The following is a 16,007-nucleotide window of genomic DNA, read 5'->3' on the forward strand; positions in this document are numbered from 1 at the left end:
AAAATGTGACTCACATTTCACACATTTTATATCTAGGGCTCCACACACACAAACTTAAGGGTAACATGACTTGTTTAATACCGTGAAATGCTCCTCAGCTGCCATGTGTAGCTATTGGCAATATCAGGTTAAAAAGTGGAGCAAGAAAACAGGCAAATAAAATTTGACAGCTGGTCCTTCTGGCAAGTGATCTGTCATTAACACAAGGATCTATTGTATTCATGCTCTTTGAATGAAAATATCCGGAAAGTTCAAGTTGATTTTTCTCTTTAGATCTCTTCAGCAATTCAGATCTTCCCTGAGCCATCTGGTGTCAGCAGAGGCACAATCCACAAACATTAACCGCATTCAGACACAGCCATCTTTAGTTTTGAGTACAGACAGCAAACGCTGTGGAGAAGTGTTTCCTGGGGCTTGAATAGTGTTAATGAGAGAGCAGATGCTTATAGTTACAGAATGTACTGTGACAGCCCTAAACATCAAATCCCCAATGGCAGAGGTATCCACGTGTTTTTTTTTTCTTTTAATAAATGTATTATTTATCAGACTCCTCTTGCCTATGACTAGGGGCAGTATTAAATGGTTATAGAGCAATTAGACAGTGCCTGGCAGACCTTAATAAACAAGACAAAAAGGTTCTTTTCCTGTGTTCTCTCCTTCCTTCCCTCTCTTCCTGAATTTTAGGTTCTTCTTTTAAAACAGAGGACAGGATCTAAAACAGACCAGAAGGAGTTCACCAGGTAAAAAGAAATAGGGAAGAGACCATGATGAGAAGTTTCTCTTAGTGGCACATGAAGACAATGAGTTATTTCAATACTCTGAATTAGGTCCATAGTCCTAGAGCACGTGAGACGGGCAAATTGTCACGGGGCTTCCACTAACAGTGATGTTCACAGGATCCGGGTAACTCCAGAGTAAGGAGGGCTTCCATGGTGGGATAGAGACATTAAAGGAGGACCATCAAACTCAGACCAGTAATAGGATGGGGGGCGCAACAAAGAACAGTCAGAGAAAGCTTTTGAAGGGGCTTCGGTTCCCTCAGACTCCACCTCAGGGTCCCCTGGAGTAAACAGAGGCTTTTGGCCCATCTCCTCCCTCCTGTCCTAAGGGGAAGATTCCCTCTGTTCTGTTCTGAGGCTGTGCAGTGGAGGCTGCGTCAGACCTGGGGATCCCCCGAGTCACGCAGGCCTCTTCACGGACTGTTCAACCAGCAACCAGAGCGTCAGCTTAAAATCCTTCTTCTGATTGGCTAAAACCTCAACTGCAAAGCTCCAGTGTGGGCTTCTGCTCACTGCTTCCTCCTGAGCCAGGCAGCATTCTCTACATTTTCTAGAGTTCTCTGCACTGCCCACATCCCTGCTGTATTACTCAGGGCACTCACTGCTGGCCTGGCCTGAGAGGAAGGCAATACAGACAAACACTCTGATTCCAAGGACTTACTCCAATCACCCCACTGGGCCTCTGCGAAGGCAGGACACTTAGAATAAAGAAAGTGTGTGTTCCATGCAGCTAAACAGTGGGATCAAGAAAGAGTCATTGGATTCCTGCTGTTGCACAATGGGATCACGGGGTCTCTGCGGTGCTGGGACACAGGTTGATCCCCTGGTCCCACACATTTGCAGCAGCTGGGGCTCAGGTCATCTGGCCTGGGAACTCCATATGCTTCAGGTGCAGCCTTAGAAATAAAATTTTTTAAAATGTTTTTAATAAAAAGGAACAGTCGGAGTTCCCTTCATGGCTCAGTGGTTAACGAACCCAACTAGGAACCATGAGGATGTGGGTTCAATCCCAGGCCTCGCTCAGTGGCTTAAGGATCTGGCCTTGCCATGAGCTATGGTGTAAGCAGCAGACGCGGCTTGGATCCCACGTTGCTGTGGCTGTGGTGCAGGCCAGCAGCTGTAGCTCCAATTGGATCCCCTAGCCTGGGAACTTCCACATGCTATGGGTGCAGCCCTAAAATAAAGCAAAAAAATAAAATAAAATAAAATAAATAAAATAAAATAAAATAAAATAAAATAAAATAAAATAAAATTTTAAAAGGAAGTCATTGATACGGGTCAGGTTTCCTGCAGGGAGACTCTCACGGTTCATTCTCTGTTCTGTACAGCAGGGAGATGAAAGTTGTGGAAAGGGGTTACTTCCTTGTGGAAATTTGGGGGGAAATCTTCTTCCCGGATCAGCATCCCCTGGAATCTGTGCTTGTTCAGTGGGGCTAACTGTGAACATAATAGTCATCTTGTCACCAGAAAGGCGATCCAGGACCCTGTTGTGCATTCAATTCAGGAAACAAAAACATGGTACATCCTGAAAGGTTCCGTGACCTCCTTAATAGGATTAGTAATATAATTAGAATACTTCCCCCCGGAATATTATTTCCTTGGATAACATTTTTTCAAATCACTATCCCGAAATTTTTTTAAATCTTTGTGAAGCTACTCACACGTGTTCTCTATCTGAACACTGAAGTAAGCAGGTATGTGAATTTTCCATGACATATATAAAGCAAGTCCTTTCTCTTTGCACAAAATTCTCTGGATTTAAATGTATATCAGTCAGGTTCCTTGCAAGAAAAAGAAGGCATGCTTAAATTGGTTACTTTGAAGATAGTTTAATTAAGAATCTATTTATAAATCTATGACCATCAGCAGGTAGGAGGCAAACCACAGGTACAAACTCCCAGTTATAAGAAATAAGTACTAAAGAGATGATGTGCGACATGATAAATATAATTAACACGGTTGTATGTTATATAGAAAAGTTGTTAAGTAATTAAATCCTAAGAGTTCTCATCACAAGGAAAAAATATTTTTTTCTATTTCCTTAATTTTGTATCTATCTGAGATGACAGATGTTCACTAAACTTGTAATAATCATTTAATGATGTATGCAAGTTAAATCATTCTGCTGTATATCTTTTTTTTTTTTTTGGCTGCACCCGAGGCAGTGGAAGTTCCTGGGCCAGAGATTCAATCTGCACCACATTAGGGACCTGATTCATTTCAGTGACAACACTGGATCCTTAACCCGCTGCACCACAAGGGAACTCCTCATGCTTTATATCTTAAACTTCGCCAATGCTGTATGTCAATCATAACACAATAAAACGGATAGGAAAAAATTAATTAAAAACAAAGCTTAGCGACAAATTGGCCTGTTTACTATGATCTCAAGCCTCTGACCATTTTTCTATTTATATCTATATCTACATTTATACCTGTGAAGGTGGAAGGAATAAAATGTCACCCAAGGATCTAGACTACAATAAAAGGGATCTTGTTTTCTCCTCTTCCTGCTTCTAACGTGGTCTGACAGATCTGTGACCGGCTTTATAAACCCAGCAGTAAAATAAAATTTGTATTGAACTATTAGTCAGAATAATATTTGGAACTCTTGAAGTAGCCCCTCTGTCTCTTCTGTCCCCTTGTTTCTCTCCACCAGGCTTGAGGTGTCTCCGACCTTCAAGGCCACCCATTAACAGCTTTCAATCTAATTTGAACTGTTAAACACACCTCTCAATCTTTTCACACGACCTTTGTCGTCAACCCTTCTCATTTCCCTCATGTGTAATTTAATACTGTAAACAAATTCATCTCCAAGAATTAAAATAATGACTTCCTATCATACACCACAAAAAAAAAAAATTGAGAAGAGAAATATCTCACACTTGCACGTGTGGTCTAAACCTCGAAGCCATTAAAAGTCTGAGGGTGTCCAGCGGGTAAGATGGGAACGCCGACTGGGATAGGACACTCTCTTCCTCGGGAGAAGGGGGGCGTCAGAAGTACCCTCCACACGCTGCTGCACCTGCAGGCTCCGCCTCCTACAGCCACACTTGACCTTGGTGTGAGAAGACCAGCTTTCCTGACCACAAAGGGTGTCAATTCCCACATAAGATAAAGATAGTTTCAGGCTTCTGATCTGTGCAGGTTCTGTATGGAATACAATCACACATTCATGCCTATATGTGTGTGTGTTTGTCTATAAAGAATTTATTTTAATTTATTAGGCACCTACTTAATAGATACCAGGGATTACAAGTACTGAGAACATAGAAATGTCCACCCAGAATTTGCCCCTCAAGGGACCTGATGGAAAAGAGCTGAGTCAGCAACAAGAGTACACATTTCAGGCGTTCCCACTGTGGCACAGCAGAAATGAATCTGACTAGTAGCCGTGAGGGTGAGGGTTCAACCCCTGGCCTCTGTTGGAGATCCGGAGTTGCCGCGTGAGCTGGGGGTGTAGGTCATGGGTGAGGCTTGTATCCCACGTTGCTGTGGCTGTGGTGTAGGCCGGCAGCTCTAGCTCCGATTCAATTCAACACCTAGCTGGGGAACTTCCATAAGCCTTGAGTTTGGCCCTAAAAGGCAAAAAAAAAAAAAGACTGCCAATTTCCAGCTTCCAAGACAGTACTGGTCTTTGATATGAGGTAACATGAAAGAAGTTCTGGGCAGACCATATTCAACCATCTCATCTGAATAACAGAAGTGGGTCCCCGGCTATGAAAGGCAGTGTCGCATAGTAGTTAAGCAGGTCCCTCTGGCAGCAGTTATCTTCTGCCCGTATTGAATTGGGGTCTTACAATTTTCCAGGGTTGTACCATCACACAAGCTCTTAAACTCCTCTGTGCCAGTTTCCTCATCCGTAACTGTGGATGCTCATCCTCACAGTACTTCCTCAAAGGATTGCTGTGAGGACTCTGTGAGCCGGTATTCAGAACGTGCCTAAAAAGCTACATGGCGTGTAAAAGGCTCAGTAATAAAAATAGACTAATATAACAGCAACACATTATTGTGGCTGGAGGGCTACTTGAAAATCTGCCTTCACCTCCTCATTGGCCTGACTGAAAAGGTAACCCATGGATTTGAACAAGAACAATAGTCCAAAAACATAGGACAAAGAAACTAAATAGTTTTTAATTTTTTATTCTAGTTGATTTACAATGTTCTGTCAATTTCTGCTGCACAGCAAAGTGACCCAGTCATACATATGTGTACATTCTTTTTCTCATATCATCTCTTCTATCATGTTCTATCACAGGTGATCAGATATAGTTCCCTGTGCCAACTATCCTTTTTAATATTGGATGGGATAAAGGAAAGAAATAAGGATTGGACCCGCAATCTTTTTTTTTTTTTGGTCTTTTTTTGCTATTTCTTTGGGCCGCTCTCACGGCATATGGAGGTCCCCAGGCTAGGGGTCCAATTGGAGCTGTAGCCACCGGCCTACGCCAGAGCCACAGCAACGCGGGATCCGAGCCGCGTCTGCAACCTACACCACAGCTCACAGCAACACCAGATCGTCAACCCACTGAGCAAGGGCAGGGACCGAACCCGCAACCTCATGGTTCCTAGTCAGATTCGCCAACCACTGCGCCACGACGGGAACTCCCCTGCAATCATTTTATACTAGAGTTGTACCTCTCTCTTAGATACCTTAAAAAATGGCTTCGCTCTCAGACAATTGGGAGGCATTTGGGTACATTTCCCAAACCCTCAGCCCTATTTCCTTCTCATCCACTAATACACCCTGGAACCTTTTGGTTGACCCAGAAGCTGTGAGGATCAGCTACTCACCAACGGATCTGGAGTCACCAATCATTTTCATTGATTAGAGCCAGGACCAGGGCCACAGCTGGGTTACAAATGATGTTTATTTGACTCTGATATTTATTTGACCCCTTCACACAAGACCTATCCCCTGGATTTCCCAAGAGGCAAACACATTTTTGCCTCTTGGGAAAAGCTGCTAACATTTATAGTTAATTATTTCTTGAATACCTGTTAGTGCTGAGCCACCACTGGTTTAAGATTCATGATCTAATTGTGACTCTGTCCCCTCCTCCCACTGCTGATCCTACCACCTCCCTTTGATATTAGAGCAATTGTGTCGAGGCAAGAGCAGGGTGCCCTGGAAGATGGAAGGTACGCTTACGTACTAAGTGGCTTCCTACAGCTACTTCCCTTCCCCAAAACTCTGATGCTCAACTCTAACACTCAAATAAAGACAATGACGGCAAAGAGATTTTGTAGAGCTATTTTTAAGGATATAATGGTTTTCTCTCCAGCCAATGAGGAGTAGATGTGAGGCAGCATCACTTGTCTCTAGCAGACAAATCCCTAAGAAGGCCAACAAGAAGCACAGAGCTGCAATTAGGGGGAAATACAGCATAAAATAAACATATCGAGAAATCTGTAGAATCATGAGGAATTACAAAACTTCTGTGAAGTCATATAATAAAAAAGAGTCAATGGACTTTTTTTTTTTTTTTGGTCTTTTGTCCTTTTAGGGCCGCACCCATGGCATATGGAGGTTTCCAGGCTAAGGGTCAAACTAGAGTTACAGCTGCCAGCCTACATCACAGCTCACGGCAAACGCAGGATCCCCAAACCACTGAGCAAGACCAGGGGTTGAACCCACGTCCCCATGGATACTAGTTGGGTTTGTTAACCACTCAGCCACAATGGGAACTCCTGGACCCATGTTTTATTCAAAAGAAGTGTGTTTTAGTTTACAGATATCTGATTATGTGTTTATACATTGATTTCAAATTTAACTTCATTTTGGTCAGTGCCCAAACTTTGTATGATTCTAATTCTTACAAATTCATTGATCCTTAGATTACTGCTCCTCTAAAACAATCATTTGACATAATTCCGAGTCCATTCATATTAAAATCATTCAATAAAACAGGAATATATGGATATTTTCTTTGTGTGTATGTTCCATTGGCATAAAGAGAAGGCATGAAGGGCTCCTATTTTATTAAATATATCGCTACTGTTTATTTTGAACTACATGCATGTATCCTTCTGATAATTTTTTTTTCTTTTTAAGGCTGCACCTACAGCATACGGAAGTTCCAGAGCCAGGGGTCAAATCAGAGCTGCAACTGGGGCCTATGCCACAGACACACCAACACCAGATCCAAGCCAAATCTGCAGGCTATGCCAGATCCTTAACCCACTGAGCAAGGTCAGGGATCGAACCCACATTCTCACAGAGACAACGTCCGGTCTTTAAACCTGCTGAGCTACAATGGGAACTCCTCCTTCTGATAATTTTTTATTACTCAATGAATTTATTATATTTATAGTTGTACAATGACAATCACAATCCAATTTTATAGGATTTCCATCCCACACCCCCAGTGATAATTTTCAAACGTATATTATAAAGTAAAATACCACTCTTACTGAAGTATCAAGAACGCATTGGACAACAGCAGAGAATAATGGAAACTCAATGTGAAAAAGGATAGTGGCTTGCACTTGAGTGATGGCGGTGATGATTTTCTTTTAAAGCACACGATTTTATAGGAGCAATCTCTTACCTGCTACAACATGTAAAAAGACTGAACTCCATCTTCAGGCAAAAGCTGGCTTTACCTTCTGCTCCATTTTATGCTTCTTTGCTTCCCAAACATCCAAAACCACATCTCTGATTTTGACATATTCTGGAAATGTGAAAGGACTAGTCAGGGCAATGAGAGCTGGCCAAGCTGGATTCCCATCCTCTAGGAAGAAATGCCACACTCCACATCTGAAAGGGAGAAGGGAAAGCTCAGGTTGCCTTGAATTTCTAAAGTGCAATGTCTCCATCTGCTGGTATACATGGCCCAATCAATACGCTTGTGGTTGCCAATGTCCTAGGACGGAAAGAGGGACCTTGAACTTCCAGTGAATCAGTGTACGTTAGCAGTTTTATATCAAAAGAAAAACCAAATACAATTCTAAAATGTTTAATGTAATTTAGGTCTCCAAGGATGTGGCAGTGAGAAAATTGAATCATGCCACATAGGGCAAGGTTTTTTTCATTTATTTTTTAATTAGAGTATAGCTGATTATAGTGTTCCGTCAATTTCTGCTGTATGTACAGCATAGTGACCCAGCCATATATATATATATATATATATATATATATATATACACATTCTTTTTCTCCTATTATCTTCCACTACGGTCTATCCCAAGAGACTAGATGCAGTTCTCTGTGCTATATACAGGACGGTCTCATTGCTTATCCAAGGGCAAGTTTTAAAATAACACCTTTGTTACAACCCCTTTCCCCATTATCCACTCCTCCTGGCTTCTGCTCAGATTTGTCTCTTGCCTCCCTTTCATCTCCTCACCCAAAACCTCTCTTACACTGCCTTTCCTGCAGCACCCAGTATTTACCAGTGTTTTCTGGCTCATGATATTTTAGGTAAATCCGTTTCCTGTCTGTTTCCTGTCATATATATATATATATACTTATATATCCTTTTATATACCAAGTAGTTAGAGAATTCAGTCATGCAAAGAGCCTTCTCAAGAGATGAAACGTGCGGCTCACCAATCCTCTCAGTCATCCCGGCAGGGCCAACTCAGAGAAGTGATTGTCGCTAAAAGGACAGATGTGTCCTTTTAGATGTGGCTTCGGTCTGATGGAACGCATCACAAAAAACCCACAGAAGATATCCAAAGGTTTTAAGAAACTTCTCACAGAACTTGATGGAACATTGTAAATCAACTATAATAAAAAATTTTTAATAAAAATGTTTTAAAATTTTTAAAAAGCAATGCGATTCTGCTGTATAGCACTGGGAACTTTATCTGACCGCTTGCGATGGAACATGATGGAGGGTAATGTGAAAAAAAAAAATGTATATGGATGTAGAGCTGGGTCACTTTGCTGTGCAGCAGAAATCAACAGAACATTGTAAATCAACTTTAATAATTTTTTTAAATAATAAAACAAAAAAAAAGACATACTGCTGCCTGGATTTAAAGGAGGAAGCACAACGTGAAAGGAGGCTATCAGACTCCCCATATTCCACTGGCAGGAAGCAGGCTGATGAAACTACTCACTGTAAGCAAGGGCTACCTCCTATGACCTCAAAAAAAAAAAAAAAAAAGTTGACCAATAGGGCAGGGCCAAGAATCCAGAGAGAGAGCCAAGGTACCCTGAAGACTAGTCAGAGAAATAACAGCTGGCCAGTTGCCACCTTTTAGGAACAAACACTGGCCTTTCCCACTTCAGACCTGGGTTGTCCCTAGTCTCTGAAATTTAACCAAGGACTCTGGCTGGAGTTTTCTCAACTGGAATTCAGAATTGCCATGGACCAGCAACTCCTTTTTGGACAGAAATATTTATAGCAGTTACCCAACGCCTGCCTGACAACTTTAAGTTGGCTGTACTGGAGACAGATCTCCTGCCTCTTAGTTTCACAGCTCCACAAAGTTGTACCACCAGTAGCCTCCTCCTCACCAGCACCTGATTCAGATGATGAGATTCTGGACTTTCATCCGATGCTATACTGGAATGAGACTTTAAGGAAACTTGGAATGGGACGATGATTTGTTCACGTGGAAGGGACAAGGCTCATCAAGGGCCGGAGAGCAGACACATTCTAAAGTGACATCCAATGAATCAAGTCCTCGGATAATCTCTTCCTTTGAAAGTTAATGGGACCTGTGACTTGCTTCTAACCAGGATAATATGGCAAAGGTGACAGGATGTCTGTGAATAGGATATTATAGGTCAAAGGTGACGGGAGGTCTGTGAATAAGATATTATAGGTCAGAGGTGATGGGATGTCACTCCTGATTACGTTTCTTACAAAAAACTTCATTTTAGCATGCTGGAGAGACTCTCCTTGGCTGGCTCTAAGCCTGGGAGAGTGCGATGGGGCAGGAAACTGCAGGTGACCTCTAGGAGCTGAGCAGGAAATCAGGGACCTCAGAGCTCCCATCTAGAGCAGGTGAATTCTGCCAACAACCTGCATGAATTTGGACAGTAGAGCCCCCAGTAAGGAACGCAACAGTCTGAACAATGCCTCAGTTGCAGCCTGAGACCCTGAAGAAGAGACTAGTTTGGGGCGGGGGTTACAGCCGTACCTGGAGCATATGGAAATTCCCCGGGCAGGGATTAAATCTGAGCCCCAGCTGCAGCAACACCGGATTCTTTAACCCACTGCCATGGGCCAGGGATCAAACCCTAACCTTTGCAGCAACGCGAGCCACTGGAGTCAGATTCTTAACCCTCTGTGCCATAGCAAGAACTCCGAGGACCCAGTTTTTAGGTTATGACTGGACCTCTGACCCACAAAAACTATGAAAAAAACAAATGTGTATTATTTTAACCTGCCGTGGCAGTCATCTGTTTTGCAGTAGGAAACCATTATAAGCACTGATACCTGTTTACCTAGTTTATTAGATTGTCATTCTCTTGATTCTCTTTATGCCTTTTTGCAATGCCTTCTTTTATCTTTTTATTTAAATATACTACCCATGTGTAATCTAGTCTTCAGTTCTAACATTATTTTGGTTTGGGGTTTTTTTTGGCCGGGTCCATGGCGTGCAGAAGTTCCCAGGCCAATGTTCAAACCTGAGCCACAGCAGTGACAATGCGGAATCCTTAACCTCTAGGCCACCGGGGAACTTCCTGATTTTGTCTTTTTTTAATTATTACTCTCTTTTCTGACTTTAGTTAACTCTCATTTCATGGCTTTTTGTTTTCTTTCCATTCAATTTCTGGGTCTTCACTTTCTAGTCTGCACTTTCTTGTACACAGTCCAGGGCGTGGTGTCACAGTTCCCTTCTGCTTCACTGGTGTAGCTGGTGCCTGCAGTTCCAGAACCCCACCCCCGATTACCCCTGAAATGTTTTCAGCCTCAGAAAAGACCATCCCAGGGGTCCTGAAGCAGTAGAGTCAGCCCTCCCTGGCTCGCATCGTAGACATCAGGAAAAGTAGGAAATGGGAGAAGCTGGGGTGCAGGGGGCAGGGACCCCTCAGAGCTCATTACCTTTCCGGACCCTTGACATGAAGGACAATCCCCACCAAAAAGATGAGCCCCACCAGGAAGGCTGCAACTCCACTCAGCACCTTTCTCCAAGAATGTTCAGAGTGAGCTCCTATGAGTAACAGGTCTTAAAGTTAACAAAAGGCTTTGATGTAAGTTCTTAAAACCCCAGATCCTGTGCAGGACACAAATCCAATGTTATCTAGGGAAGTAATACATCCTCGAAGCCAAGGTTTGTGCCCATGGAGTTTCCGTTTTTGATTCTGATGGCCCTTAAGAATGTTCCATGAGGAGTTCCCTGGTAGTGCAGGGGGTTAAGGATCCAGCTTTGTCACTCCTGTGGCTTGAGTCACTGCTGTGGCACGGGTTTGATCCCTAGCCCAGGAACTTCCCCAGGCAGCAGGCATGACCCCCCCCCCCCAAAAAAAAGAATCCCCCTTAAACACCAAGACCAAAGTGTAGGGAACACTAGTTCCCAAAGTTGGAAGTAAGGGACAAGACGATTAGACCTCCTTAGTGTCTGGAAGATACAAAGACAGATCTCTGCATGTTTCCTCCCACGACCCCAATTTCTATGGTTCCCTCAGATCAGGGAAGGACGGACGAACTAGTGTTCTGACCAGGATGAGCATGGAGGTAGCTCAGGACCCGTCTTGAGTCAGATGGACCCCGAAAGTACAAGAAGCTGATTCTCACTCCACTCCACAGAAACGGGGCTCAGCAGGCTGGGATGATCAACAAGGCAGGTGTAGACGTCCCCAAGCTCAGGAGTCATTTCCAGCATCACCACTGTCTGAAAGGTCCAGTCTCCATTCCTGACGAGGCCAGGGGCCAGGACCCCCTCTCTCTGCTCCTGCCCGTTCCGGAACCACCTGATCTCGATGGCACCTGGGTAGAATCCTGTCACAGAGCAAAGCAGCAGGTTGCGGAGCTGCAGGGATGGGGTCCTCTCCGGATGCACTGTCACCTCCGGTTGCACTAGGAGGGGAGAGAAAAATGAGACACCGTGAAGGAAACAAAGCCAGCTCGGGTCTTTCTTTAGGGACGCTCTCTGCCCCTAATCTCTTTCCCAGATGACCCGAGCAGACACTGGAAATTTGGGGAAGACTCAGACACTGGATGTGGGAGCGCCTCCCCCCAAGGAGGCTTTAGGCTTTTTCAGACATCCCACAATTGTCCCCCAGTATTTGAGAACATGCTGGTCCTTAAGTCCTTGAGAACTGGGGGTCTGGGACCAAGACCACAGGGACCTGACCCATGAAGAGAATGCGTGATCAACTGGGGACAGAACATACACACAGATGCTCCCCTGCTCCTAACTCATTATCGGAGCCGGAAACTGCCGGGCTATGTTTTTGGCCCCCACCCGCCACTTTTCTGACAACTACCTCTTTGTCCTCTGTATCTTGGGTCAATTTCTGTTTTGTTCTGTTCATTTGTTTCTTAAATTCCACCAACAAGTGAAATCATAGAGTATTCGTCTTCCTCTGACTTATTTCACTTAGCATAATACCCACTGAGTCCATCCATGTTGTAGTAAATGGAAGAATTTCATTCTTTTTCATGGCTGAGTAACATTCCACTGTGGTATCTTCTTTATCTGTTCTATTGACAGATAGAACAGATAGAACAGATAGGTTGCATCCATATCTTTGCTACTGTAAATAATGCTGCGATAAATACAGGGTTGAGTCTATAGGTAATGTTTCTGTGTTCGTTGGGAAAATATCAGACGTCAAATTGCTGGATCATAGATCAAAAGTTCTACTTTCAACCTCTCACCTCCTCACGCACTCCCTGCCCCACACCACCTCAGCCATGCGTTGCTATGGCTCTGGCGTAGGCCAGTGGCTACAGCTCCAATTGGACCCCTAGCCTGGAAACCTCCATATGCCACGGGTGCAGCCCTAAAAAGACAAAAAAATAAATGCAGATGGAATTTAACATCAGCCCCAATCCCCCATTACTCCAATTTGCAGCATAAAGGAAGGAGACATCCACACTCCTCCCACACAGTGTTCCTCCCACCCCAAACCTGTCCAGGGACTGGTCCCTGTGACCCCTGCACAGCTCTGCCTGATGAGACAGGGGACTCCTTAAAGGCAGGCGCTGTGCCCACCTCATCTTTGTAGCCCCCAGAGTGCCTCCCACGCAGCTCTCCAACATAACGATGTTTAACAAATGTCCACGAAAATTATCAAATAAAGCCCAAGATGCAGGGACTAATTATTTTTGGAAGCTGGTAATTATAGGCAAGGAGCTGAATGCTCATTCTGCCTTTCTTCATCAAACTGCACCCCTGGGAACCACACAGTAGATGAGGAGACGTCTCCCTTGAGAGATGAACCCCCGCTAATGAAGGAGGGAATGGCGAGGGTCACTGTTTTGCAGCCCCCAGTAATGTGACGGATTCTGAGCACTGGTGGATGGTGCCCCCACAGATGAGAGAGAGAAAGAGATCGACTTAGTGTATACACTTCTCCTACCTCTAAGAGACACGCGGAAATTTGACCACTGACTGATGACGCTACTGTTAACTTTTCTGGTGTGATCGTGGCTTTGTGGTTATATCTGTATAACTTTTTTTTATGTTTAGAGATACACGCAGAAATATTTACAGATGAAAGCATATCTTGGATTTGCTTCAAAAGAATATGGGAGGAGTGATGGGGAAACAGATGAAACAAGACTGGCCTTCAGGTGATAACTGTTAAAGCGGATGGGTACATGGGGGTTCATTACATGGAGTGGGGTTTTCTGCATCTGTTTGAAATTCTCCATAGCAAACAAATTAGAGTTATTTTGCTTTTGTTTGGTTTTGTTTTTTGTATTTTAAAGAGGAACAAATAAAACCCAAGGCCCAGAAGCCAGAGGGGAAAACAGGGGGGTGGGAAAAAGAGCCTGCACAGCTCCTGACTCACTTGCTTGTAGGAGCCCAGGTTCTCCTGGTAGAGCAGAAAGGACAGCAGCCCACCCTGGGTGATGTCCCAGCCAGGACCTGCTGCAGCCCACAGCTCAGCAACAGCACCTTCATTGCCAAGTGCAGCATCTAGAGGGAGAAGAAAAGGGGGCCTGAGAATCTTTCATTCCTGCCCTCCCTGCCACTAAGTGGCAGGGACCCCAGGAGCAGCTGTAGAACCAGAACCCCTGCCTTCCCCCCGCCCCTCCGTGCGCGCGCCCTTCCCCCAGCTTCCTCACCCTCCTTAAGAGCAGGCAGAGGGTCCGTTCCAGGTCTCCTGGCCACCACAGGTGCCAGCATCATTTGAGGGCCTCCTTATAAAAGCAGACATCTTGCTCCTAAGCCAGCAAACTGCACAGTCTGCACAGCCCACACTGCCCAGCTGAGCTCTGCAGCCCCGGACCCCAGCAGCAGCAGCACCAAGGGACTGAAGCCACTCTGCTGGGGGCACACTCAAGGTTCCTGAGACCAGAACCCTCAGGAAAACAGAGGGATCACCAGACGCGGGGGGGGGCAGTGTCCCCACAAATCCCAGCAGCCCTCCCAGCCTCAGCAGCCACCAAAGCCCTCCAAGTCGCAAGGTGCCCTCCAGCCACAGGCTTGGAAGCCCTCGGGGAAGCACAGCCGCCAGAGGTCCCTGCAGCAGCCAGAGTAAGGCCGAGTCCGCCAGCAGTAGGGCGGCCCAGGGTCTCAGGTCAGGGAGCCGCATGGCGAGGTCTGTGGGGAGAAGGGGAGAAGTGCCAGGGGTGGAGTCCCAGTCCTCGGCGCTACCCTCCCCATTCCCACTCCTCCCAACGCGCCCATGGGCTTCTCACTCGATTTACCCAACCCTACCCTGAGTACCCTGTGCTCCCTCCTAGGACCCAAGGCATTCGGCCTGACCGAAGGCGCTGGGAAGCCTGACCACCTGCAGCCTCATCTTAAAAAAAAAAAATTCCCGTGGACGCTACCCACCAGTCCCCCACCCCTGCTCCCTGGCTTTGCTTCCCCGGGTCCAGAAGGAAAGGAAGTAGGGTTGCAGAGTGGGTGGAGGGTGGGCTGCGTCCTGTTAGCGCTCCAGGCTTCCACCCGCACCACTCACCAGCGGCGGCTTCTGGGCTGCAGCTCCGGGGGTCTTTCCTTTAAGTGCGGAGGGCTGAGCTCGGAAGCCCCCTCGCGCTGACTCAACTTTGTCTCCACTCGGTCTGCGGGCGATGCTTTGCAAGCGACGGCGTCCTGGCTCCACTTTCACTTTCTCTTCCCCAGCGCGTGCCTTGTTCTGTGCCCGGCGGCCAGCAGGGGGCGCGCGACACCGCAGACCCAGGAACAGACGCCCAAGTCCTGCTCCACTTGCCAGGCACGGGGTTCAGTCTCCCAGCCTCAGCAAAGGTTATTCTGTAACGGGAAAGTATTTCAATTTAAACAATCGTCACCAACTAAAGTAAAGCTGTTTCCAGGATTGGGATGCTTTGTAACTGGAGAACCGCTGGATTTTCTTACCTCAAATTCTTACCACCTCAAGCTCTGGACCTATTTGGAGAACTGCTTCTTCCTCCAAGCCAAAGTGGAATTTGTGAAAAATAACCTAGCTAGTATTTGTACTGGATAAAGAGGTAGATACAGCACGACTAACACAAGGTCGAGGTCAAAGAGAAAGAAAACTAAGACTCTTCCTACGTACAATATTAATGGACACATCTCTGAGAGTTCCAGGTGTTCTGGGACAGCTCAATGGCAAACATCTGGCATCCTGAAGACACAGATTCTTCTCCACTGCAGGAACAAACGTGACTTTCTCCTCAACCTCTCCAAGAAATGGTGAACTTTCATATGAATATAAATATGTTTTTCCAAAATAAATGAGATACTATCTTTGTCTCCACTCTGAAATATTCAAACTTGCACTACATTATGTTGAAAAATCTGAAATAATGAATGAGAGCAATAGATTGGATTTAGGAATTTGGAGGCCCCTGTTCTCTTCAATAAGGAGACTTGTACAGAATCTATGGCGTCATTCCATAAGGTCAATGCAAATTTTGTCATTTCCAGAGATTAGCAATGCTGATGAGGGGAACCTTTTAGAGGAACTAGAATTGTTATCCCGAAGCTGCCTCAATTTATAGAAAGTACTGTCACTCCCTAAAATGGACAATCACATTTCCATGAAATAAAATGAAAAAAAAAATTGTCTTAACATAAGGACACAGTTCTCTTCAGAAACTGAATGCAAATTGTTATGATGTAACAGCTAAACTTGTGGGGTTTGGAGTCACATATAACTTGGCT

General features: G+C 45.1%; 1 protein-coding gene across 6 annotated transcripts; it reads right to left on the bottom strand.

The window, feature by feature from the left end:
- Positions 1–53: 53 nt before the first annotated feature.
- LOC125135684 (HLA class II histocompatibility antigen, DO beta chain-like) lies at positions 54–14,989 on the bottom strand. Of its 6 annotated transcripts, none has more exons than XM_047796035.1 (7): positions 14,821–14,988; positions 13,979–14,456; positions 13,702–13,829; positions 11,477–11,758; positions 10,784–10,892; positions 7,331–7,539; positions 54–712 (listed from the first exon to the last, which is right to left on the bottom strand). In XM_047796035.1, coding segments are annotated over exons 3-6 (567 nt in total). In that variant the 5' UTR covers positions 13,703–13,829; positions 13,979–14,456; positions 14,821–14,988; the 3' UTR covers positions 54–712; positions 7,331–7,364. The 6 variants fall into 6 exon arrangements, with proteins under 6 accessions (XP_047651991.1, XP_047651990.1, XP_047651989.1 ...); XM_047796034.1 differs by lacking the exon at positions 54–712 and adding an exon at positions 1,997–2,560; XM_047796033.1 differs by lacking the exon at positions 54–712 and adding an exon at positions 5,342–6,116.
- Positions 14,990–16,007: the final 1,018 nt, after the last annotated feature.

Source organism: Phacochoerus africanus, chromosome 9 (assembly GCF_016906955.1).
Source record: "Phacochoerus africanus isolate WHEZ1 chromosome 9, ROS_Pafr_v1, whole genome shotgun sequence".
Lineage (NCBI taxonomy): Eukaryota > Metazoa > Chordata > Mammalia > Artiodactyla > Suidae > Phacochoerus > Phacochoerus africanus.

Excerpts from the sequence above, each read along its gene's own strand:
- LOC125135684 (XM_047796035.1), bottom strand. Across the intron at positions 10,893-11,476 it reads CCCCGTTTCTGTGGAGTGGA|GAGCTCACTCTGAACATTCT; the intron begins GTGAGAATCAGC and ends TGTTACTCATAG. Across the intron at positions 7,540-10,783 it reads CATGTCAAGGGTCCGGAAAG|ATGTGGAGTGTGGCATTTCT; the intron begins GTAATGAGCTCT and ends TCTCCCTTTCAG.